The sequence below is a fragment of the Carassius auratus genome, chromosome 19 (genome assembly GCF_003368295.1).
Source record: "Carassius auratus strain Wakin chromosome 19, ASM336829v1, whole genome shotgun sequence".
Lineage (NCBI taxonomy): Eukaryota > Metazoa > Chordata > Actinopteri > Cypriniformes > Cyprinidae > Carassius > Carassius auratus.
The window spans coordinates 27307139-27333564 of NC_039261.1; the positions used below are offsets into that span (position 1 = coordinate 27307139).

Sequence of the window (26426 nt, forward strand, 5' to 3'; positions counted from 1 at the left end):
GAGAAAAAAGAAAAGAAATAGGAGAATATAGAGTATATAGGAAGGAGATCTGCATACTTTTTACATTGCCATTTATGTAAATAGCTGCTTTCACAACAAAACACAGCTGCTATTGTTTGAATGAATAACAGTTAAGTTGCAATATGAGGCAAAAGCATCAGCAGCAGCTGTTTATTAACATTTTTTATTCATACAAATCCTCAAATATGATTACAGTTTTTCTCAATCGCTTTGGTGCATTTCTCAAATCAGAAATAAACTTCTCAAAACTACTTTTACAACCTCCACATCATCTAGTCATTTATACACATCATAAAACCAGATTCTCATTCTTTTGAACAAGTTGTGATTGCTTCAGTACATTCATGCAATTGATTATGTACACTGTAAGCAATTGCTGTAAATTTACAGCCGATTTTCAACAATAAAATACTGTTTTCATGTTAAACAGTTTAGTACTGTAGTTCACAATGCATTCTGGGCTGCTTAAATTGGAGCAACAAGACAGAGGCCCAAAACAGTATGATGATGTTTTAAATTACAGGACAATACAGTATTTTTTGGAAACTGCCTGTTGACTGGGGAATTTGGAGCACGCTGTCAAAAGCTTGATTCAACATTAATCTTTTTAAATTGAGGCTACTGCTTTTGGTAAATTTTCTTTACAAATACAGAAATAATTTGCCATTTACTCCTGGATGGGAACCATCATTTGGATAGGAGATTTTCCAGAAGAGGACGCACAATTTAGATGACGCGCTGCACACATCGTCGAGTGTTTTTCATCAACATCCATCGGTCTTTCATCTACAAATTAAACGTCTACAAACATCAAACATCTACAAATTAAACGGTAATTCAATTTTTATTCTTATTGCCAAGAATGCTTGATATAAAACTGATAGGAGCTTGTATTGGTAGGGATTTGAACGTCATTTGACAGTGGGGCTTAGATTTGAAAAGCCAAAACAATATTACTTTTGGGTGGTATTTTATTTAATTTCATTAACGTTAGCCGAACTTAAGCTTCCGAGGAACAACACTTGTTAACCGGCAAGCGAGAGAGCGGCTAATCGACAGATGAAGGCAGCAGGAAAATAGCGTTAGGATACTGGAATAATTAGCCAAATGGTACATTTTGCCCAGTGATTAAGGAATTATTTTAACCAAACCATAGGATTATTTGTACATCGTCTAACCAAGATGGTTTTGGTGAGTTTTATTTGGTTTTAAAGGTGTTTTTTCAAACAGTTAACAAGAAAATTAAGCTAATTGTAGATCGGTTAAAGACAGTTGAATCGTCAAGGATTTGAATTTTTCTATTTAAATGCCAAATTGGTGTGAAAATATTGTCTTTCTGGACTCTTTGTGAATGTATTTTTTTTTTTTTTTTTTTTTTTATCTGTCGCTGCGTGTCTCACACAGCCAACTTCTCAACTGTTTTAGAGTAGGCTATAGGCTTTGTCAAAGCGTTTTGCATCATCTGTGGGGTTTTTTTTCACAATATTAACATTGAAACTCGGTAAAGGTTAAACATTTCTGAATGAAGACTGATACGGTTTCACAAAAAATTAGCCAGCAGCCGTAATCAATACTAATGCATGTTTGTTGATGAAAATTTTCCATAAAAAATTACCATCGGGCAATAACAAAATGTTCCCCTGTCAGATCTGTTGTCATAATTGTGCTACAATAGTGACATACATAAGGCACATGAGAATTCATAAAAATACACCTAATTTAACCTTTAAGTGTGTTTTGCCAGATTGCAGTCAGACTTTTCAAAAATTTTCAACATTTAAGTGTCACATTTACAGACATAATAAACGTGTAGTTAGGCCTACTTTGTCTGGTGTTGAACTAACATGTCATGTTGATATCTGCAGTGCAAGGTGTGAGACTTTGACTGCATTTTACTCTCATTTGAAAACACACATTAGAGAGGGGAAAAAAGTTGCGTGTCCTTACAGACACTGTAGCAAGAGCTTTACAGTTTTATCCACATTCACATCACACATGAGTCGGAAACATAAAAATGTTGCTGAGGAAAATTTGGCTGAATCCATTGTGAATCCTGGTGTTTCCTATGTGAGTGAACAAGATCAGTCTGATATGCAGATTGATCCTCCCGGTGATGCAGTTGATGAACAAGAGATTTACCCAGAAATTGCTGATGAATCACAGTTCTTTAAAAATTTAGCCCTTTTTTATTTGAAATTGCAAGCAAAGTGTTTGCTTCCATCCTCTGTCATCCAAACAATTATTGATGATTTTCAGGAAATACATGATATAAGCCAGTCACATTTGCTTTTTAAACTCAACGAGAAGTTGATTACACTTGGCATTTCTGAAGCAGACACAAACAATGTGATTGAAGTCATGAAAACTGAGGATCTTTTTAGGACCTGCAACACTCGGCCACTGAAAACTGATCAGAAAAGAAAAAATGTTTTCAAGAACAGCTTCAACTATGTTGAGCCAGTTCAGATCTGTCTAGGTCAGAATGAGGCAGGCAAAGAGTGTTTTGTCCAGTATGTTCCTATTAAACAGACAATTGATTCTCTATTCCATTGCCAATCAGTGCAGGAACAATATAAGCAAGTACACTCCAGTACTGGTTTGAAGGATATTCTTAAGGATGTGTGGGATGGCAAAAATATGTCTGAGAATGTGCTCTTCCAGACGGAGAGTTCATCACTGAGCTTGATCCTTTATCAGGATGCATTTGAAGTGGTAAACCCACTGGGATCTGGAAAGAAAAAACATAAGATACTTGCAGTGTATCTAACTCTAGCAGATTTAATGCCACACAACAGATCCAGCACTGATCAAATGCAACTTGTTCTTCTCTGTAAAGAACACGATTTTAAGTATTTTGGTCAAGACTTGGTTATGGGCACTCTTGTTAATGACCTTAAAGATCTTGAGCTCAATGGTGTTACCCTGTCTGATGGAAATGTTTACAAGGGAACTTTGTGTGCCATTGCAGGTGACAACCTAGGCTCACATAACATAGGAGGCTTTGTGGAGAACTTCAGCAAGAGTTTGCACTTCTGCAGATATTGTGATATCAGCAGAGACGCATTCCATGCAGATCCTCTTATCCAGAGCACAAAACGTACAGTGCAGTCATATAGTGGTCATGTTCAGAGCAGTGAAGGACAGTCTACATCTAGTGGAGGTGTTAAATTTGACTCCGCGTTTAATACACTCAAATACTTCCATGTATGTCAGCCAGGGTTGCCTCCATGTCTTGGCCATGATCTTTTTGAAGGTATTGTATCCTCTGATCTGGCACTGTACATTAACCATCTTGTTAAGGTGGATAAAATGTTTAGCTATCTTGAGTTGAATCAACGAATAAATCAGTTCAAGTATCTCGGTAGGGATGCTAATGACAAACCGTGTGAGGTTAATCCAGACGGTGGAAAACTTGGGGGACATGCTGTGCAGAATTGGTGTTTGCTAAGAATGTTGCCTATTTTGATCGGAGACAAAGTAAAAAATCCAAGTGACAACCAAGTTTGGCAGTTGGTTTTGCAACTTAGAGAAGTCGTGGATCTCAGTTGTGCACCTGCAATTTCAAATGGCCAGATAGCCTACCTAAGAGTTCTGATTGATGAATATTTACTTTGCCGAATTCAAACCTTTCCTGACAAACCACTTAAGCCCAAACATCATTATGTCAGTCATTATCCTGAGCTCATTATCCAGTTTGGGCCACTTATTCGCCTATGGACTTTAAGATTCGAGAGCAAACACACATATTTTAAGCAGTGTTTGAGAAAATTGCGCAACTTTAAGAATCCATGTTCTACTCTTGCAGAGAGACATCAGCTTCTGCAGGCCTTTCTGAGTGCAGGTGCCTTCTTCCCTCCAGATGTTTCAGTAGACAGGGGCACACAGTTTTTCTCAGATGACTACAATGATGTAATCATAGAAGCAGTTGCAAATCACAATTTTGAGTCCACAAACACTCTGATAGCCAATGAAGTGACTGTGAAGGGGACAAAATACAGAAAGAACATGATCATTGTGATTGATCATGATGATGAGGGGCTTGTTACTGGAAAAATCAAAGTGGTTCTCGTTCATAAGGATTCAACAGTATATTTTATAGCTGAAAAGTATCATGCCCTGCGTATTCCTGACATGGGTGTTTACAGCCTCACACTGATGCAGAGAAACTACTGTTGTATTAATCAGGAGAATCTGCTTGATTACTATCCCTTGCCTGAGTACACTGTGCATGGCACACCACTGATAATTCTTCACCATTATTTCCCTCTAGTCCAGAATGATGGCGAACATGAGTGAAGAAATCAAAGAGATAATCTGCAAGACCTTGCCAAACCTGTCTGAAGAGACTCAGTGGCAAATAATATCGAAACTTCAGAGCTCCGGCTTGGAATCAAAAGAAGACTTAAAATATGTACAACAGGAAGACATTGCTGATCTGTTACCTGTTATCCAGTGCAGAAAACTCCTGGATGCATTCAAATTAGGTAATATATGGTTAATCTAGTGTGACATTTTCTTGTTATATTCTCTTGTTTATTCAGTTGTGGAATTTCTTTTTCTGAAACTATATAATGCACCTTTGAACTTTTCAAATATGCCGAGATATATAACGAGAGTTTAGAAGACTTTTGGCCAAATGTCTGCAGTGACTCTGAGATAGCTTATTAGTTATGTGCCCTAAATATATATATATTTTTTTTAGAAACCGAGAAAGTTACATTGGATTTACAAGTCATTCCAACTTCGTCACCAATGAGTAGTGATTGGTCGGTGTCGGGGTCGTCATCACCAACATTATGCACTCCGCCTAATTCTAGCTCATCACAGCTATCAGCCATTTCTTCATGTTCAAGCCAGTCAAGAAACAGTGAACCAAGCAACAGACCTTCCACATCTCAGATACTGAAAACATGGCCAGAAACTTTCCAGGTCCCTTGGGAACAAATGCCACAGGAAATTCGTTCTGCAATTGCAGATGGCAAGAGACCTAAACCAATGGAGCGACGTCAGATGGTACGAGTACTCGCGGATGAAATGAGAAGGTATGAGGCTAACCCCACTCGCGCACAATGCCTAACTGTGGTTCGAAATATCATCAGGCAGTACCCAAAGAGTTTTGCTGATATTGCACCAGATGGGTCACTTCTGTGTGGAGGTTACACATCACTTTTGATTCAATTGAAAAACCGCATTGAGAATTTGAACCGTGATGGAAGCTTCTCATTCCACCGATCCTCTACAGCCAAGAGGGGTCCAACTGACACATACGGATGTACACGATTTCAGCCAGAGCTGCCCCCAGAAGAAACTGATGAAACTGTGGAACAGCACCGCCAGAGACTGGAGGAGATTTATAAACAGGAGGGAGCAGGTGGAGCAGAAAGAGCAGAAGTAAAAAATCTAATGGAGCTCACATTCTCTCTACAACGTCGCCATATAAATACAATTCCACCACCTGACATTGAAGATGTGAAAAGCAAATGGCCTTTTCTTTTCACGCCAAGGTATATATACGGCCATTTTGAGTTGCTCACAGACATCAATGTGCTTCGTAGCTTGGAACTCAGCATGCAGGAATGTGGAAGAGCCATCACAGAATACTTCAGGGGAAAACCTACCAACAAAAATGTCAAAGATATCCTCTCTAATGGTGAAGATAATGAGATGGCACTTCGTGTTGTTCAGCTGCTCATGGCACACTTTGGAGAGGACATAACTGGGCTGATCCTTCTTACAGATGTAAGTTTTATTTTTTCTCTCTTACCCTGTGTTTTAAAGGGTGACTCCACCAGTCTTCAGTGTCCAGACGCCTAATGTGTGTACTAGTTTTGGGGAGTACTACTACATATGTGAAAACAGAAGTGTAAATTATTTTGTAGCTTAGAGCAAGCTGCGTGTAAGCTGATAATTTACCTCCATGTTGTCACACAGTTGCTAAATTGCATTATGGGTAAAGTAGGTGCAAGGTTTTAACAAGTATTTAACTTGTCTTCTTTGCCCTACTATGACACTGTTGAATGTTTTAAAAGCAAATAATCAAATCAATACAGCAGAAACACAAGTATTAACTTTTTTATTCCACATTCTTCTTCCTTTTCATAACCTGGTGCCTACATTATCCACAATGCAACCTGACCACTGAGTGACATCCCTGGAGGCAATTTATCATATAATGTGCAGTTCCCCCTAGAGTCCCAAAAGGGTTCATACTACGTTTTAGACGTCTGCAGTAGAACTCCCCAAGACCTGTAAAAATTAAATTGTTACCCTTTAAATTTTGAATGCCAAATTTATTTAGCAGTTTGATTGTAGGTACTTCAGAAGCCTACCTCATTCACCTCTTGGTTACTCTATCCTAGTGTTTACAAATTATTATTCTTTAGCTAAATATTCTTCTTCAAAATCTTATTATGGTAAGGATAATGTATTTGTTCCCTTCAGGTGTCTGCCACTGCAGCTGACGTTGAGACAACTCTCAGTCTTCCTGCAAGTCCTCGCCTGATACTGCCTGGTAATATACATTTAATTTATATTAATTGATAGACACATTGTATATCATATCGACTATTCATCTTGAGTTTACAAATGCTTACACATGGTAACAATTATTCCCATGTTGCTATGACTTGAAGTTTCAGGTGCAACAGGGCAAGTCACAATTAAGGGTTGGATGATCACCTTTGAGGGCCGTGTAATCTCTGAGGGCATCACACCAACATTTGCAACAGGACTTGCTGCTATTTTTGCAATCTACTACATATTGAACCTTCAGTATCAAGAAGAGGCAGCCTGCACTCTGGAATTCATTCAGAGGTAAACCCCCTTCATTCCCTGTCATCATTATATGGATATATACAATTAAATCAATGTGTTTGTATTTTTTTGCATAAAATGGTTATTAGTACTGTACATTTCAAGTCTCAGTACACACCTACACACACACACACACACACACATCTTCACACACACACACACATCTACACACACTCACACAAACAGAGGGTATAGGCTTCATTATAGTTCCATTTGATGTCATTCAATCCACTCTATTTGTGCAATGCAATGCAATTTATTGCATTTAATTGCATGTACAAAAAACATTATTTTGTTGCAACCGCACTGTGATCTTAGACTATTTTGATTTCAGACGCTTCATTGGTATAAATCCAGAGAGAGGGACAAAGGCCAAAAGGGGCAAGGTTGTCTCTAAGAAGAAAGGTGTAATCGTCCAGAAGAAGTCTTCTGCAGTCAATACACACGTCGCCACGCTACTGAAGAATCTCCTTGACTTTGAATGGAACTTCATATAGATTGGTGAGCTCTATAATCTTTCTCTCTTTGTTTTGACACTCTGGCATTGTCACATTAAGCCACAAGAGAACTGGTATTATTAAATTTATAAGCATTAGCTTGGAGTGTATGCTGTACATTCCTGATTGTATAGTTTATTTATTATTATGAATATTTGTTGTTTTTTGACAGTGGAAGTACTGGAATAATGCTGCACAGAGGAACAGCTACTACCAAAGTGATGTTCATCTCTCCTTGATCAACAACTGAGATGTAAAAACACAAGCCTACCTCACAGGACAATTTTAAGAGGTAACCTGCAAGTCTAGCTTGCAGTGACACAGTTGCCTACCTTACGGTTTCATCCCTAAATGTTTTTATTGATGCTGTTATTGATTCATCTTGCTAAAATGTTATAGTTTCAAAATGGCCTTAATGCGCATTTTCAAAATGTTCTTAGGTATGTTTTCAAAATGTTGTCAATTCTGCACATGTTCAGATGTTATTATGGAAGTATATATTGCAGATTACAAATATAAATCTTTTAAATTGACAAACTTTTTTTGTATTCATGTTGACATTGACATTGCTCTTTTAAATAAAGGTATTTGATTTAGAAGTTTTATTGCTTATTTTGCATTATATTCACAATAATTCTTAAGCAATTGTCTTTAGTCCTGGAGTTCATTGGGAGACTGATATTTTAAATATCAATGAAGACTGATATTTTACGAAACTTCTAAATTTATGTTATTTATAATACAGTTAATGTAATTCAGCATATCTTTGTGATTATTTGGAAATGACAATAATAGTGTTTAGGTTGTTACTTTAACTTCTCACAGTTTACTGTAGACAGGCCCAGTAGACGTGCCTGTCTAAAGTAAACTGTGATAAGTTAAAGTAACAATCTAAACAATATTATTTTAGTTTCCAAATAAATCACACAAATGTACTGCATTTTTTTTAACTTTATTAGACTGTGAAATCATTTAACAGTGTGACTACAGAAATATACTGTATTTCTGGTTTACAGACTACCACCGTAAAGTAATTTTACGTATGAATACCGTAAAAATAACGGTATATTGCTGGCGTCTTTGCTGCCAGCTCTTTACTGTAAATTATAGAAATACAGAAACATACCGTTTTTCTGGTTTACAGACTAATACCGTAAAGTAATTTTACGTATGAATACCGTAAAAATAACGGTATATTGCTGGCGTCTTTGCTGCCAGCTCTTTACTGTAAATTATAGAAATACAGAAACATACCGTTTTTCTGGTTTACAGACTAATACCGTAAAGTAATTTTACGTATGAATACCGTAAAAATAACGGTATACTGCTGGCGTCTCTGCTGCCAGCTCTTTACTGTTATTTTACAGGACATTTTTTTACAGTGTATACATGCCCAAGACTGTGATAAAAGGTAAAAAAAAAAAAAAAAAAAAATTATCCAGTCTAGTGCTTTTTATATTGAAAATAAGTTAAAATCTTGGATTTTTCTATATATTTTGACTAGGGCTGTGGTTGATTAATAGATTTATGCAAAAATTAGAAAAAAATATTTATCTGATTTTTACAGCAATTTAATTGAGAGGATGTTTTCATCCACGAACATAACGGAAGAGTAGTGAATTTGCCCAAAGTGTATTGTTGAGTTTTTTTTTATTTCTAAGCATTTTATGTGGAAAATATGTGTCAAAATAAGATTTGTCAACAAAGATCATTCCATTTGCTGAAACACAGAGAAAGTTGTGACCAAATTTAAGACTCAACTTTACCCCCTAGTGGAAGAAACCGTCCCCAACAACGCATAAGGGTTAAACTCAATATGTCTAACCTGACTAAGGTCGATTTAACATTAGAAAAATTATGGAGAGCTAATATAAATTCTGATATCAGACTAACTGGTTATATTTACTAACCATCAAGTCATTCAAAATGTCTAGCCTATGATTTTCGGTTTTTTATTTGTTTATAGAACACAAATTAGGATCATTAAAAAAAAAAGTTTTTTGTCCATGAAAGTCAATGGATTCACATGTTTTTAGGACCCCGCTGACGTTCCTTGTAGAGTCAAAAACAGTTCAAATATTTTTATTTTGTCATACAGTTGTGAAGCTGCATGAGGGTGAGTAAATTATGGGATGGATTATCATTTTTAAATGAACTATAACTTTAGGGATCAACTGCCATGGTGTTAAAAGATGCAGATACACGCATACACTCTCACAGTATAGGCGTTATAGTGACACAAGTTCATTTGCCTGTTTTACTTTCTCAGCAGGATGTCAGTACCAGTAAGATTTGTGCCTTGACTCCACAGATGTACACAGACTTATACTGTGTAAAGGGCAGTAGAGAGTTAAAGTCTGTGCAGCAGATCTAGGTTAAAGAACTTAATGACCCAACCAGCTGTTGCTCATGTCAAGTCCTCAAATCTCTCTTTTCCTTTTCTCCCCCTTTTTCTCTTGTTCTCACGAATACTGATACAGAGATATATACAGTTGCAAGAGCTAAAAATCCTGAAGACAGACAGGAATGTAAAATAATTCACACTTTCATTTATCACAATGAATAAGAGAATGAGAACAACAAATACCCATATACTGTACATATTGTATTGTTAGATGAGTTTTGGGAGTTTATTATTTTGCCTTTGGTTTTTTGGGTAAATGAATGCTGCTAAATGAGTGACGTGTTTTTATGGAAAGCTGTTGTTCATCAATAAGGCAGCATGTGTTTCCAATAGGCAACCTCCCTGCTTTCTCAGAGAGGGTGATCGTTACTAAGAGACATGTGCCCTCGTGAGAGAGACTGAGAATGAGATGTGTTTGAAGGTGTGTATGCTTATGTTTGTGCTGTGTGTCGTAGCGACACTATGCAAATTAAACATACAGAGATACAAAAAAGATAATGTCAGAGGATGTCTATGTTAACAGTTTAGGTTCTAGGAAGGTTAGTTTATAGTTTATAAATCATACAAATAGCCATGAAAGAACATTCTTTGGAGGTACTTATTAGGTTGACACACAAAAGCTCCCTGCAACATTTGGAGAAGATGGTAATTACAACAACCTGAAAAGAACATTCATTGGGAGTTTGTTTCCCAAACAAATAACCAAGACTGAACAATGTGCTAACATTAGGGAAACGCGCAGGAGTTTATACACATGGGAATGCTACTGTCTTTTGTGCAAGGGTGTGACTTTGTGCATTTATTATTGATTATTTTAGGCATGGTGATGCTAAAACACTCTGATTTGCTATTTTTCATTCAAAGACTTGGCTCATGAAAACCATGTGCATCAATCTCTGGCAACATGCATTTTATTACACATCCTGCTATTTTTCATTCTCCATCTGTCTCTTTCTTTTTTCTAATAGTCTCTTTTCCCTGGGTCCTTTTGTACTATTTTCTCCTCCTGGTCTCTCTTTTCCATATCTCGTATGCTTTTTCCATTCTTTTGCTGTTGGTTGTGCAATTTGTGAAGCTAATGGCACATGGTTTCCTTCTCTTTCTCCACTCTTTTCACTCTTTGTCTTTTGAGTTGCATGCTTTTTATTCTTTCCAGGGTAACTTGAATTAAGTCATTTGTGTGGTGATATTTTTTTTTCTCCCACAAGCGCATTTTGTGTACACACAACAGTTTTCTTCATCATAGCTAAGCGTGTGTCAGCCGACAAATTCATGTGAGGACTAGACAGGAAATGACCCCCTGGGAGAGGGGGTTCCTCATTGGAAACACACACATGCAAACACATCGCAGTGTGCAGAGAAGAAAAACGTATGTTTGGTCATGCATTTTTCTCTTTCTGTTTCTTTCAAGACATTGCCATTCTGGCTCACAGCTCATAACACCAAATGTGCCAATCAGACCGGTGCTAACCTATGTTTTCTTTGCCAGGTTAATTATAGTTTTGTTTTAGATCTAATCGTCAGTCAGAATAATTATCAACACTTTTAACTTCAGCCCTCCTCCACATTGAATGTTTTGTGCTAAAAGGAAATATGAAACATCTGGTCCTTTCACTTCGTTAGGTGGACGTTATTTACTATATTCTTATTGGGTTTAGAAAAGTAATGAAAAACTGAATTATTCCACAATAGCTTTTATTTGACTAGAAATTTCTTTGCAAATACATCACACTTGTCAATTCTAGGCTTTTGCAATTGATTGAAGTCTACCCCCAAAGCACCCAAGAGAGCTTGCTCCTCAATCCTTCCCAAACTGTGGTCAGGCCAGCCTCCATTTTGAAATACACGGTCTCAAGCCCCCATGTTGTTTTTTGGTGCGCGCATAAACTATGCATTACGATAACAGCATTTAAAAACGTGTTTAAAAGAAAAGCGATCATTGGCATTCATTAATTTATCAGTTTAGCTATCATTAATTGATAAATAAATAAGTAAACATAAAAACACATGAAAAAATGTGGTTTGTTGGTTGTTAAATTCCTGACCAAACTAGCACCCAAAGTAGTGCAATGAACATATCCCAAATATCAAAACTCAAAATATATAATGTCCATACCTAAAATACATATTTAACAGTCACTGTTATGCATATTTATAAAAATAAAAAAACGCAGCTAAATGCTTCAGTGTTCCTCCTTCACAAAACTTAACATCCAGCACAGTTTTATCATAGAATGCAAACCGTTTCAATATAAACAATTTAGTCAAATGTAATTTATGCAACATTTCAAACCCATGGGGGGGAAATCAACCCACGGGCAACAGTTTAAAAGCAGTTCAATTCCATGGAAAAATCACGGAAATTACAACCCTACATCCAACACGAGCTGCAGAAATCAGATTTGACTGATCCTTGGTTTAGAGGAGATATGGCTGACAGATCATGCTTCCACAGACCAATTTCAATTCAGATTGAAAGTCCACCACCCCAGTGTGTCACTCTGTCAGTGTCAGGACTGTTTGATGTAGCATTACAATAAAAAAAAGCCCTACAAAAACTATACAACCAGTTTTGTCTTTGCTTTTGGATAGCTCTAAAAATGTAACTCCCTGTTTCCACAAATCTGTTTTAGTTTAGATTATACAGTCTACCACCCAGAGTGTTACTGGGCCATTGTCAGTACTGTCTGATATAGTATTACGAAATAAAAGCTCTCCAAAACATATGTAACCAGTTTTGTCTTTGATTTTGGAAAGCTCTAATAAGGAAACTCCCTGTCTCCACAGAGAAATTTCAGACGATTCAGATGAATAATCCACAACCCCAGGGTGTCACTCAGTCAATGCCAGGACTGGCTGATGTTGCATTACAAAATAAAAGCCCTCCAAAACTTATAAATGATCAGTTTTGGATTGACCACTGTTTTCACAGACCACTTTCACGATTGTCAGTACATCTTGAATTAAATAACCTGCCACACGGCCAGAGAAAGAAATTTGGTCTGAAATTCCCTTTACTTCTCTATTAAACAAGCAGTGGAGTCCAAGATGAAGCCCTTTGGGGCCTTCGTGGGAAGAACATTAATTCACTTTTTCAAGAGATAACAAGAGATGTTTTATTAAAAAATTGCACAAGAGAGAGAACCCCTATAAATAAGCAAAGCAGACAAATCTTTGAACCATTAGTTGCATTTTGTTAATTTTTTCTGAAAGAAATATCAATATTAATTTGTTTTAGCATTTTTATTTAATATATATTAGGCCCAAATAATTTACATTTTATTTATACAGCTCCTAAAAGTTTGTAAAAATCACCATAAGGTCTGGGTAAACCATTGCCAGATTTGTTTTCCTGAGGTGTAATGCTGCAATATGAAATGATCATTTGGAAACAGGCGGTAAATGTTATATCAGTTGCATTTATATTTCTCCCCATATCCTAATTCTTCTACAAAAAGTATTAAAACAGTCTTTAATGCAACCAAAGGTCTCGTTAAAATTAGAATCTTTATTTCAGATTCCTATATACACGAGTGTTTAGCCATGTTGTTTAGTAGGTTAACTGTAATGTCCACATCTGGAGGAGAGAGGGGCGGGCTGCTGAACTCGAAGATGACTATGGCGTGTGTGTGTGTGTGTGTGCGTGTGTGTGTGTGTGTAATGTGCAACAGATGACTTCTTGGGGGATGAGAGGGTCTGACGGAGGAAAATCTTTCCTCGGCTGGAGCCACATCAGCTCACAACGGATGTGCATGGATATATCAATACAGCTCGAAATTCACAATGCATTCGTCTTATAGCTAATCTAAATGTCTGTATCCGGGCGGCAATGCATCTGTAAAGCTTCAATTCCTGGCGAGGAAAAACTTGGCGAACCTGGACTGAAACAAAGGAATGTATTGAGAGGCTTGTTATTTGCTCATCACTGGAATGGCATACTTTCTCTATAACTTTCTTTTGTTAGGCAGTGGAGCGCTTTTATTTTTCGCGCCTTGTTGGGCCATTTGCCCCGAGCCATGCGAGTGCCAGCACGCGCAGCACGTCCTCTGCGCAAATCGCGGTCTGCGCGCGGTGCCCAAAGCGCCGCAGGTGGAGCGCGCAGGGGACGTGGTGGTTCTCGGTCTCGCGGGAAACTTCATTCACAACCTCAGCGCGTTCGACTTCATACGCTATGGGAACTTAATCAGGCTAAACCTCCAGTTTAACCAAATAAGGAATATACATCCTAAAGCATTCGAGAAACTCTCCATGCTGGAGGAGCTTTATCTGGGCAACAACTTAATCTCGACAATACACCCTGGGACTCTACAGTGTCTGAAAAAACTCACAATATTATATACCAATAACAACGAGATCAAGGACTTTGTTTCCGAACCTTTCAGCCATTTAAATAGTTTAGTCAAACTGAGACTCGACGGAAATTTAATTGAGTTTTTAAAGGAATCCGTCTTCAAAGGACTGACTAATTTAATGTTTCTGCAATTAGAATCGAACCAGCTTCGCCATATTGACCGTAATGCGTTCGCGCGGCTCAGCAAACTGCAGTTTTTAAACCTATCAGACAATAAACAAACAGAACTGCGGGATGTTTTCATGTTTTCCCATCTCAAGTCACTAACAACTCTTCTAATCGCAGGCAACCAAATAAAGCACATTGGAAATCACGTCTTTCAGAACTTGAAAAAGCTAACAAGACTTTCTTTGAGCCACAATAAGATATCAAAGCTGGACAACGAAGCGCTCAAGGGTCTCGCGCGAGTGAAAGAGTTCAAGATAGACAGGAACGAGCTGACCGAGATCCCTGCTAGTCTGCTAGACCCGCTGGAGAGCATCGAGAACCTGGACTTCAGTGACAATCACATATCTCGCGTGGACCCCGGTGCTTTCGGCCACCTTTCTCGTCTAAAGATCTTAAAACTGAAAAACAACCGTCTTGTGAATCTCTCCGGTGGAATTTTCGCCACAAACGGCGTTTTGTTCCACGTAGAACTGAATGGGAATAACTGGACGTGCGACTGCCGGATGGAGAAGCTTCGAAGTTGGATGACGCATGCGCATTCTCAGGGAAAGCTGTTGACCGTGTTTGTGCGCTGCCTTCACCCCCCGGTGCTGGCGGGAAAATACTTGGACTATGTCAGAAACTCCCAGCTGGGAAATATGAGTGGTTACTGCGAGTCAGAACCACAGCCAATGGAGAGCCGTGGAGCAGTAGTGGAGTCACCGGTTCTCAAGGAGGAAAGAGGGAAGCGACAAGGTGAGAAACATGGAGATGTAGGTGTCCAAGGGGATGAGGGGGAGCAAGGGCTCGTGACAACACTAGATAGAAAGAAGAAGCGGAAACTGGTCAGCTCAAGGCCAAGACACACAGCTGGGAAAACAGGGAATGGCTCTTTATCTGATTTCCCAACGACAACAGCCACTATCTTAACAGGCCACAACCACAGCACCTTTGCTTGGGCCCCACAGGAGCAGTTCAACCTGCCCTTACAAGACAGAGCCAAGCATCATGACTCAGAGATTGAAGTGATCACTGATGCATGTCAATTCAACCATCACTCCATCCTGAATGTTAGCGTGGAAGATGTCACTTCCGGTACAGCCACAGTCCGCTGGAGCACAATTCCTGATGTCGGACTAGTTCATGGGAAAGAACTTCTCTTTCGGGTTTTATTTGACCGTTTCGGCCATGCTTTCCGCTTCCCACGCTATGTTTACACAGATGGATCCGACCGGGCAGTGACCCTCCAAGAGCTCCGCCCAGACTCCACCTACATCACCTGCGTGGAGAGCGTTGTGGGTGGAGCTTTGTGCCAGGTTGCCCCCAGAGATCACTGCACTGGATTTGTCACACTTTTGCCCTCGGTGACAATTGAGGTCAATCTACAGCTTGTCACAGTAGCAGCCCTGGCAGCCAATGCGCTGCTCCTCCTCCTGGTGGGCGGAGTCTGGCTGGGGCGTGTGTTGAAGAGGCGGATCAGAAGCAGGAAGTCGTCCACTCATGCACATGTACGTCACATGTACTCAACCAGACATCCGTTTCGCTCTACTGTGGCCGCTACCTGTGTCTCTTCTGAATTCAGCGGTTACCAGAGTGGAAGACAACTGGCTGAAGAAGGTGACCTCATCCAGTTCCCCGGTGACCGCTTCTTTGACAACAGCCATGCACGAAGAGATGACGATGTCATAATGCTCAGATACTCAGACTGAAGGGTAGTTTGTGTTTGTGAAAAGAAGATAATTTTGGCAAAAAAATCATTCTGGCCACAAATGAGTAACCACTGAAACTGCAACTTTTTTTTTCATTTCTTTTTCATCTTTTCATTTCTTTTAATTGATTGTCTAGGCCTCAGCTGCTGGTTGGCAGAATTTTTTGGTTTTGGAATGAATGTCTTTGTAGATAACATATTACTTATTTACCCAATGCAGATATGCAGTATTCCAGGCAAGTATATCAGTACGTGAGGTACAGCACAGGAAAAGTCTTTTGATACATTTTATACGTTTCACTTTCATGATTTTCAAGAGTTTTTAATAAATACGTCTTTAATAGTAATTGTGTAATTACTGTTTCCATTTTTTATCTTTATAATGAATTTAATCTCGACATTCAAAATTCTACAATAGACTTTAGCATGTTTAGACGCCATATTGAATTGAACACAGATGAAGACAAGGCTTTGACGGAGAGAATTTATATTTATGATAGCACATACTGTATATAAGTCATAGGCCTAGACCATGTAATTGAGTACATGCAATCTCAAATAATCATATTTAAAAAAAAGTAAGTACTTGTAATTAGACTATAATATGTTTTAAAATGCTCATAATCAGATTATAGTTACTTTTTTATGGGTTGCATGACTACATATTCACACAATTGAAGTAAGTTCTTGATAATTTATTAATTTAACCCCAGATCTTTTTTCATTTTTCTTTTCTAAATGAACCTACCATTTATATGCCTGAAACAAATTGAAACAAACTGTCTTCATCATATCCAGTGACGTTCAATAATTTTTTATATCAGAAGTCTCGAAAATAATGTTTCAAATATGAAAAAACTTTGACCATGTTTATTAATGTTTGTCCATAGAGATTCCCAAGGTTTGACATTTTTATGATTTCATTGATTATTAGCTAATCATGAAAACTTTTCATGTTTTTTTCTTTTTCATTGTGCTGTACAAAATGATCACATTCAAGTCTAAGTGATAAATGAGTTAGATCAAAAGTCATCTAAAATAACAAAAAGTAATCAGAGTACAGTACCTTATTTGTGTTAACCAGATAATGTTACAAACTTCAATTTCAGTCATGTAATTTGTTATCAGTCATGGATTACAGTTTACAAGTAATCTACCCAGCACTGTTGATAAACAACAGTATAATTCACTAAACGCAATGTACTTCTATCCCTCACAGCCTAGTTTTCATTCCTGTAAAAAAAAAAAAAAAAAAATAGTAAAAATGGCGCTGCCCAGAATAAGGTCTATACCAAACTGCTACTGAACTGAATCTCACCATAAGATGGCGCAAAAAACGTTAATAAAAGTTTTCACAAGATTAAACTGCAACACTGTATAACCACATTTCTGCAGTCATTTATTTGAAACTATCACTTTGTAGTGCATGCAGTCAAACCTTAGAATAATCCAGCAAAACGATAATACACTAAAGGCAGCAGTTGTATCACAGCTTTATAAAGTTATTAACATGAACCATGAATCAAGAGATCAGGATACAGATATCAAGTGCTTTTAATTAAAAATGGCCACAAATGTGTACAAAAATAGATAAATATAAAAACAAATTGTACATGCATAAAACAGTTTAAACCTGCAGAGTGTACAAACATTATTTTTATGTCCAGAACCATGATTCCATTTTACACAGAATGTATAACCATATAAATTCTTTACCTAAGCATTTTTTTTATTTTATTTTTTTATCAGAGATGGTACACATGCTTGCATGTTATTTCCAGGAAAAGTCAGTATTGACATTTTGATTGTCACTGAGCCAGTTAGTGTGACATGATTGCTATGCTGTATTGTTTTAGGAGAATACTGTAAGACATTCAGAGTGCCATGAGTGCGATTAGTGATGCATGATTCCTTTACTATCATTCCTATACATTATTTGATGTTGGCTCGGTCTTTATAAAATGAGCTGCATGTTATTCAATGAATTCAATATTCACTTGTGATACTCTTAAATACTTTCGTAAGTAATGTGATACCTGATAATTCACCAAGAGGCCTCTAATAATATTTACAGCGAAGACAAACATGTAACAATCAGCTTTAGCTGCATCATCATAAATTTATAAAACTAGAGAATCCTATTTACTATTACAAATTTACAACTGCCCTGATTCAATGCATTTCACACGGCCTTGCCATTAGTTTCAGGATTTGGCGCACACACAGCTTTCACTGAAGCTATCAAAGCGTTTACACTGACTGTGGCCAAAAACAAAACAAAACACACATATACACACAAATGTGCACATATACTCTAGGAGTAAAACTAGATGAGAGTCCCTGAGAAAGATCAACTATAACAAAGCATGAGGAAGAGTGTGAGAAGACAGAAAAAGAGGTACAAAGAGGGTGAGAGACAGGTTTAAAAATAAGAAAACTAAATTTAGTGAGGGTAAAAGACTTTCCAGCACTATTATAAATCACAGTGAGGTAAAAGAAAACTGATTACCGGAGATGTCAAGGGCCAGAAATATAAACAGACTTTTAATTTAATTATTCTATTCAGACATTTCAGACATATATGTAATGCATACATTCCCTTTTAGTTATAAATCCAAGTTTAAAACATTTTGCTGTTCAGTTTTGCTTTTGCACTGATGGGTACCTGCTTGGTCATAGGTGCCCTGACCTGGCTCTAAAGAAGGGTCGAATTTTGTGTTCTCATCGGTTTCTGTCCATGTAGAAGCATGCTATAGTTGTGTATTGTTAGTGGGGTGTGAGTGTGGGGGGAGGTGAGTGTGTGGTAAAGTCGAATTTGATGTTGAGATGCTGTTGTGTTGGATGGCATGTTGCTGGACAGGACTTCCTGTTGGACTACCTACTCCAGCTAAACATAAATACCAAAGAAATCCATCAATTTTCAAAATATATATAATAATACACATTTTAAGTAATAAAACACACAATATAAAAATGGAATTTAATATATATATATATATATATATATATATATATATATATATATATATATATATATATATATATATATATATATATATAAATATTTTACTTTTACACCAAGGGTTCATTTATTTGATCCAAATACTGTAAAAAAAACGGAATATTGTAAAAAAATTTTTTTACTATTTCTTTTCTATTCAATATAACCTAATGTATTTTTAATGCATAATGTACTTTAATGTATTTTACTGTAATGCTTCCAGACTTTATATTTTTTTTAATATTCTTTAGTTAAAATTCAAATTTTTTATTAAAACTTTACCATTTCATTTTTATATTTTATTTGTACTTTTTTCTTTGCATTATTTTAATATATAATTTGGGGTTCCTGATTGTCATGGAATATAATTGTGACCAAAAAATATACATCACTGATGAGCAATTATCAATTTTATTAACTATTATTATGGGGTGAAATATGACTCAGACATGTTTTTCACAGGTTTTAATGAAACTCAACCTCAATACACTAGTATTTGTGAGAAAGCAACAGAGAATAAAACAAAGATTCATACTTTCATACTTACTCTGTGTTTCTCTCTGTCTCACAGTGACAGGACAGTCTTTATGTGCAAGAAGAATTTGCTTCAGTTGAGTGACTTCTGTCCTGAGTGATGTCACTTCATTCTATGAGAAAACAAAACAAAACAAAATATATATATAAGCAAAGCAGCAAATGCATGAATCTACAGTAGCATGAACTTTCAGTTGTGTTTAATACGTCAAGGTAAGTATAAATGTACCTGCAGCTGTAAGTTAGTGTGTGTAAGCTCTTCTGCCTTCCTCTCCAGCGACGACACCCAGACCTTTCTCTTCTGTCTGCACCGCGTGGCGGCCGCTCTGTTTCTCTCCAGAAACTTCCGTCTGCGCTCATCTGGGTCTTCCATTGCTGTCCGCCGGCGTCTGGCTGTGGACGGCTGTGGAGGAGATTGCGGGCAGGGGGTCTGTTTTGGTGTGGACGACATCTATAAAACACAAACATTATGTTAAATATTACAAAAGATCAATTAGAAACTATATAAATTAGAGTTTGACCTAGACCTGTGTTGGTATCGGCGGATGTGAAAGGGGAGGGGCGGTCTGGTGGGTGGAGCCAGGATGCAAATGAGCAGGTGGAGAATGGTGAGCGTGGCTGTGATGTGATTGGTCTTGGCTTTGATGTTGATGTGCAAGTCTTTGCGGTGATTGGCTGTGGCAGTGCTGCTGGTATGTGTGATGACGAGATGCGGATTGTAAATGGGACAATGGGTGCTGCTGTGACAACATCATCTCCATCATGTGGCAAAGAGGATTCTGACTGCCATTGGAAACCACAGGTTGGCTGTGGGCTGGCATGACCTTTGACCTCTGAAGGATTAGAGATGGGGAGAGATGGGTCAGAAAGGCTCCTGGGGTAACGGTCAACATCACTGTCAGGTAACACTGTGGATGTTTCATGCTATTTCAAAAGGAAATGCCCAAAGTGAGATTAGGTTTGCCAATGTCTACAGGCAACCATGTGTTTTCAATTTCTACTTCTAAGGATTCCTGTGTTTGGTGATTGTTTTGGATGGTTAGATTACTTGGCACTTTTAAGTTTTTCAAAACACAGAGAATCTACAAAGACGGCTTTGAAAAGTCAGATGATAGCCAGGTCAAACGGAGCCCTTGAAATTCAATCCCCTCCACTTTCTGAAGAGTATCAGCACTTGAGTGTGTGTGTGTTAATGTCACTTTTTTAACAGGCAACATTGCATGCGTCGGAATTAGATAACTCAATCAAGATGTCTGCATTAGTTACAAAGCACTGTGGCATCATAACCCCTGTCTGACTTGTATGTTTCTATAGAGACATCATAATCCTGTAGCCATGGAAATCATTAGTATGGGGCTGTACCTGAAGGGAGGAGCATGAGCCAGAGGGGGCGGGGCCTGGTATGCCAATCATGCTAGAGTTTATTGACAACTGTGCCTCCATCTGTCATTTTAATAAGATATGAAGTTATCACAATTATGTAATTAGAAACGGAGGTAGAATTTCAATTATTATTTTATAGTTCCGATTGGGTTTGAAGTGCTTTCGGGTTTACTTACATTCACGGCTGATGTCCCGGGCAAAGCATTTGTCTGTCTGCTGTGCAAACAGCTGGGTGCAGATCTGTAATGTCAGAGGGATTCACATTAGCAGAGGACAAAAGATTAAAAGCTCCCGCTTTATAATAAGTGGCCTTAACTACTAAGTACTTACATCATAAAATAAGTAAAACGTACTTATTGTGTTCATATTATATTGCAAAATACTTCTGCTGCTATTGAGGTGGGATACGGGTAAGATTAGGGACAGGTTTGATGGTATGGCCCGGTTTAAAGGTGGGTTAAGGTGTAAGGGATGGGTCAACAGTGTATATAATTGTAATTATAAATGTACTTTTGGGGTCGGTAGAAAGCAGTTTAGGAAGTTTACACAGAGCAGCTACAAAATGTGAGAAAGGGTATTCTGACAGCTTTACATTGGTAAATTCTGTGTAGATATGTAATGCTACATGACAGACCAGAATATTTGGGCTCTCAGAGTTATATGGTTAAATGCTGTGTTGCAACAAATCTTTTTAACTTTTTTTTTCTACAACGAAAACATTATGTACCCCCCCCCCCAAAAAAAAAAAAAAAAAAAAACAAAGAAAAGAAAAACTGTGTAAAATGTCTTGTTTAAGTTCAAATCATGACCTTTAATGGGAAAATAAGAATATGGGATATTTTGGTAATGATATATGGTAATACTCACTGTTTATTTGAAGTGGAGTATGTGGCAGTGCATTGAGACTGAGGCTGTGAGCTGTGTGTGTGGAGCTGGTTCTGGTTGAGATGAGCCAGAGCGCACTGCTGCTGTTGCTGAGGTTGAAACTGATGATGTTGACTCTGCTGAGGCTGTGTTTCAGTGTGAGGCCGGTTCTGACCTGGCGCCTGTGCAGCAAAGTTCTAAAAGCAAGAAAATATTTAGAAATTAGAAAGCATAAATACACTAAATATTATAATATTTTGCATATTTTCCTTCCTCTGTCTTCGATATATCCCTCCCTATTTGTGTATATGTATGAAAACTGTTTGATATTTAATACTCTTAAATCTGATCATCTGATAATTTGATCTTGATTTTTCTTATTACAATCAACACTAACACACACACTCAAGCAAGCACAGAATCATATACAAAATATTTTCTTCTAATTCACACATCAAAGACTTTATGCAAACTTTTATTTATCTGCACATTTGAGTAAGCTTTTGAAACATGTTTTTCTTCTCACCGGTCTGGTCTCCTCCTCTGCCTGTGATTGGTTAAGCTCCAGGTCAGTAAAGAGGCCCACTTCCTCACAGTCCTGTAAGAAACGGGTCGGAGTTGGAGTCTGATCTGCAAATGAATAAAGAGTACATATTTATCACAAATGCAAACAGTGTCATCAGATTCTACACACAAAATATAATAAAACACTACATTTTTTATTAATTAAGGCATGGCAGGTTTATTTATATAGCACATTTCATACACAATGGTAATTCAAAGTACTTTGCATAAATATTAATAAAATAATAATAATAAAATAATCATAACAGGTTTATAAGAAATAACAATGAAAAGTAAAAAAAAGTGGAAATGGAACAAAAGGAGAATAAATTATTGAAATCAAATACGAAGAAAACAGAAGAATGCATCAATAAGTAGGACACAGCATATAATAATAATTGTAATATTGTTTATTTTATTTTATATATTATAATAAATAATACATTGATTAAAATTAGATTTATATACATATACATATTTGGAACATCTGCTTTTTTGATGTCTGTAAAAAAAATAGAATAATGAATAAAGTGCTGGAAAAATGTTGGTTAATGTCCTAAAGTTACTACATAGTTTAGTATAAAGCAAAAAATATATATATATATATTTCCATATATATCTTTACTGTAGAACATAGACTAAACGCATGGAAACTAAGGAGGCATAGGAAATTTCTCAAGGTCAAGGAACAAAAACTTCAGATCAGTAGATCAATATCAAGTAACCTCCAGGCATTCTAAACAAATGTAGAGAAACTAACCCTCGTCTCAATGTCATGAGCAGAGCTTTTACTGAAGTAATCTTCTGGCATGCTCAGAAATGTTAAAAATTAACCCTGTGTCATAAACATGAGCCTGATTTTGCTCTTGTTGTTTTGGTAAATCAGGGGTAGTATAAACGAAACTGCTTTTTCTAGGACACTATGAAAGGGGTCAGAAGGTAAAGTCCTCCTTTTGTTTTTTATGTAAATGTTTCTGTCGCTGCAATGATGGCTCGCAGACCCCAGAGGTCAAGGGTCAGGCTGATGTTTATATGTCAGACATTGGGTTTCCAGGGTAACAGATGTTGTTTAAACACTAAATTAAAGGAGATGGAGAGCATGACCTACTATGACACACATTTGCTTTTCACAGGCTCTTATATTACTGACCCACAAGCTTTAGACTGATACTCTTTAGTTACATAAGATATTAAAACTGCAAGATATTAAAACAGATATTAAAACACATAAGATATTAAAACAGTGTTGATGATGAAGCACAACCTTTTGACATGAGTTGGTAATTATGTGTGAAAACAGCCTTACCTGACAGCACACTGTCACACTTAATAGAAGGGAATTTAAGGGTCATCTCATGTTTGTGTCTGTGAATAATTAGGTGATCTTCTCTTTGGAAGCGCTATGAGAACAAGAAACATGGCAGACCGTGACAATGCTGAAACAGCACAGCTCTTGGCATCTTTGAAATCACCCATTAGTTCCAAAATGAATAATCATTTTTCAAAAGTTATTAATTATGAAGTGTTATTAATCAATTTAACAGTCTAATTGATGGCTAAAACTTGTGACAGCATACATAAAACACATAGTTGTGGCTCTGAATGATATGACAACAACGATCCGCAAACTGGACATCTGTTTCTTACCTGTGAGCATCCAGGAGCAGTGCACACATATGGCCTGTCCTGATCAACATTCATCACTGAGATCTAAAAAACCTAAATAACATACACACACATGCACACAGACACACAAACACACACACACACAAGGGAGATGACATTGTAAAGTGCTCGTGACAAATAGACAACCAAACAGATATAAATAACAACTACAGGCAAATATAGTGTCAAATATGAATGAATTAGTTTAATTTCCCAGGCTTTTAGTTCTGTCTTTCTATCTATCTATCTATGGATAACTACAAAACCTTTATGCAAATAAAGACACAGAGACAAATTGATGGACAGACAGACAGACAGACAGACAGATAGATAGATAGTTAGATAGATAGATAGATAGATAGCCTATCTGATTATCTCTCAGATCTCTTTATGTTGCCCACATTTCCCTGTTTTGAGTTCTCTTCTGTGTTCTCTGCATATGATACGTATTACATCATAGTCGCGCCTTATAAAAAGCATTTGAGCATTCCTCTAGTCATGACATCATCATTTAGTTCAGCCGGGGCAGGAGTTTGAATTGGCAGGACGGGTCTACGGTGCTGATGCCAACCGTCTGACCGGCCTGCAGAATGACGTAATGGCGAAACCGGAGGACTCACGCGGTGTCACGAATCTTACAAACCCAAACAAGATCAGACATCCCACCCGGGGGCAATAATGTGTCATATTTCGGGGAAAAAAAACCTTCGTGAAGTTGTCTGAATCAGTTTTTAAAATCAGTGGAGTATGCGTGACAGTAGATATCATACAGGGTGTATATATATAAATGCAAATACTTTCTCCCTCTAAACACGCGCAGGTGTGCGATAAAACATTTAATATGTAAAATTCAAATAAACTTTAATCAGCTAACGTTACCTGCCAAACTGCTATTCTGCTAAAATGCGTTGTTGACAAGTTTGTTGACAATCTTCACTAAAAATGTACAGACATCCATTTTACAGAGAGTCATACCCTTTTTATTTTACTACTTATTTTATCTGTTTGCTTGGTGGGGTCTCAGCCCCGTAAACAGACATTCAGACAGTTTACGAACATTTCAATGGAAACCGGCACTTTGACAGATACCAACCTGACAGTAAAACAATAACAACAGCAACAAAAATCCCAACAACACTGTACAAGACACCATTCCGTTTGTGTACTGAACTAAGTGTGAAATTATATTAGAAGCACAAGTGTAAAACAGTAATACTAACTTACCTAAACGCACGCAGACTGAGACTAACAACGCTCCTCGCGCTGGGACGAAGCACGCTGAAGTGAACGCGATTACAATATGATCTATTTACAGAAGCATTACATCACCTCGTGGTGACGTCACGTGGGATTCCTGAACTTCTAAATCATTGCGGTCCGCTTTTTAAAAAGAGGAGGGCTTTCAGACCGCGCGCAACCGCCCACCGGAGGATGTAGCGGGCGTCCGATGCGGACATTGGCGCATTGAGGGGAAAATAAGGAAGAGGGAGGCGCGACACTCTGTACGTGCTGCGCCAACAGCTGTCTGGAGCCGTGCGCGGGACGGTCCCGGTTAGCGAATGGTGAAGAGAGAAAAAGGGCATGTACAAGCGTGTTAGCCTTTGGTTTAAAACGTTTAATTACCTTCCTGTTTTGTTTTTTACGTGGTCAACGATATAAACTGCATTCCTTGTCATTCTTTTTCTATATGGTTACAATGTAAGTGGAAAATACAGTCAGAGTCAAAAATTAGAGATTATGTAGGCCTGTGTGAATCAGACAGTTATTTATTCAAAACTTTTAATAAAATAATGATAGGCTATAACTTAAAAATTATACATCCAAAATATTGTTGTTGTATCTGTATCATGACATTATAGAGATTTGAGATGTCAACTTTTAGAAGGGTGAATTGAAATAAACAGCTCTCATGTGACTCTTTTCACATATTGTCATTTTCAAAACAATCTAAAATTTAATTAAGCCTATCATTAAAAATGCATCAACTAGGCTACACTTTTTAGAATCTAATAAGCATAAACTGTATCTTTGGTATAGCGTGATGGAAATGTTAAAAATGTCAGAGTGATGGATTCCAGTGCACTTTGCATGATCAAAGCAATGGATAGAGACTCTTTGTGTTTTCTAAGGAAATTATTGTAGTAAACAGATGTTTCTGACTCATGCCATAGTCAAAAATGTCAAACCACAAAGTGACACCACCTGTCAGAGATGGTTTATATGAACCTTAAAGAGGAAAAATGGGAAGCCAAGATTTTTAAGCTTTTCATTCAGTAAAAAAATATATCTTGATAAGTTTCCTCACGACACGTTTTCAAAGTTTAATAGATTGTCTAACTACATTTTGTTAAACTACTGAAAACGTGTGTCATGATTTTAAATATATGACAGAATGTTGATACATTCAGATTATTGCAAAACTAAGGGGTGTGTCTGATGTTCCGAACAGCATGGTCCTTTTGTGGTAAGCACTA

At 37.4% G+C, this 26426-nt stretch overlaps 3 protein-coding genes across 3 annotated transcripts; 2 read left to right on the top strand and 1 right to left on the bottom strand.

Annotated features, from left to right (window-relative positions):
* Positions 1-445: 445 nt before the first annotated feature.
* Positions 446-7821, top strand: LOC113120054 (uncharacterized). The gene is made up of 7 exons (XM_026289896.1): positions 446-853; positions 4292-4505; positions 4724-5760; positions 6463-6532; positions 6654-6834; positions 7169-7335; positions 7504-7821. Exons 2-6 carry the CDS (start codon positions 4298-4300, stop codon positions 7329-7331), a joined length of 1659 nt encoding a protein of 552 aa, XP_026145681.1. The 5' UTR covers positions 446-853; positions 4292-4297; the 3' UTR covers positions 7332-7335; positions 7504-7821.
* A 5561-nt stretch (positions 7822-13382) lies between these two features.
* On the top strand, positions 13383-17196 carry tril (TLR4 interactor with leucine-rich repeats). Its single transcript, XM_026289897.1, has one exon. It carries the CDS (start codon positions 13666-13668, stop codon positions 15940-15942), a length of 2277 nt encoding a protein of 758 aa, XP_026145682.1. The 5' UTR covers positions 13383-13665; the 3' UTR covers positions 15943-17196.
* Positions 17197-17477: 281 nt separating this feature from the next.
* Positions 17478-25302, bottom strand: creb5a (cAMP responsive element binding protein 5a). The gene is made up of 11 exons (XM_026289898.1): positions 25177-25302; positions 23935-24006; positions 23594-23687; positions 22250-22353; positions 21727-21920; positions 21036-21099; positions 20839-20919; positions 20004-20309; positions 19706-19927; positions 19490-19589; positions 17478-18828 (listed from the first exon to the last, which is right to left on the bottom strand). Exons 2-11 carry the CDS (start codon positions 23986-23988, stop codon positions 18692-18694), a joined length of 1356 nt encoding a protein of 451 aa, XP_026145683.1. The 5' UTR covers positions 23989-24006; positions 25177-25302; the 3' UTR covers positions 17478-18691.
* Between the last annotated feature and the right edge of the window lie 1124 nt (positions 25303-26426).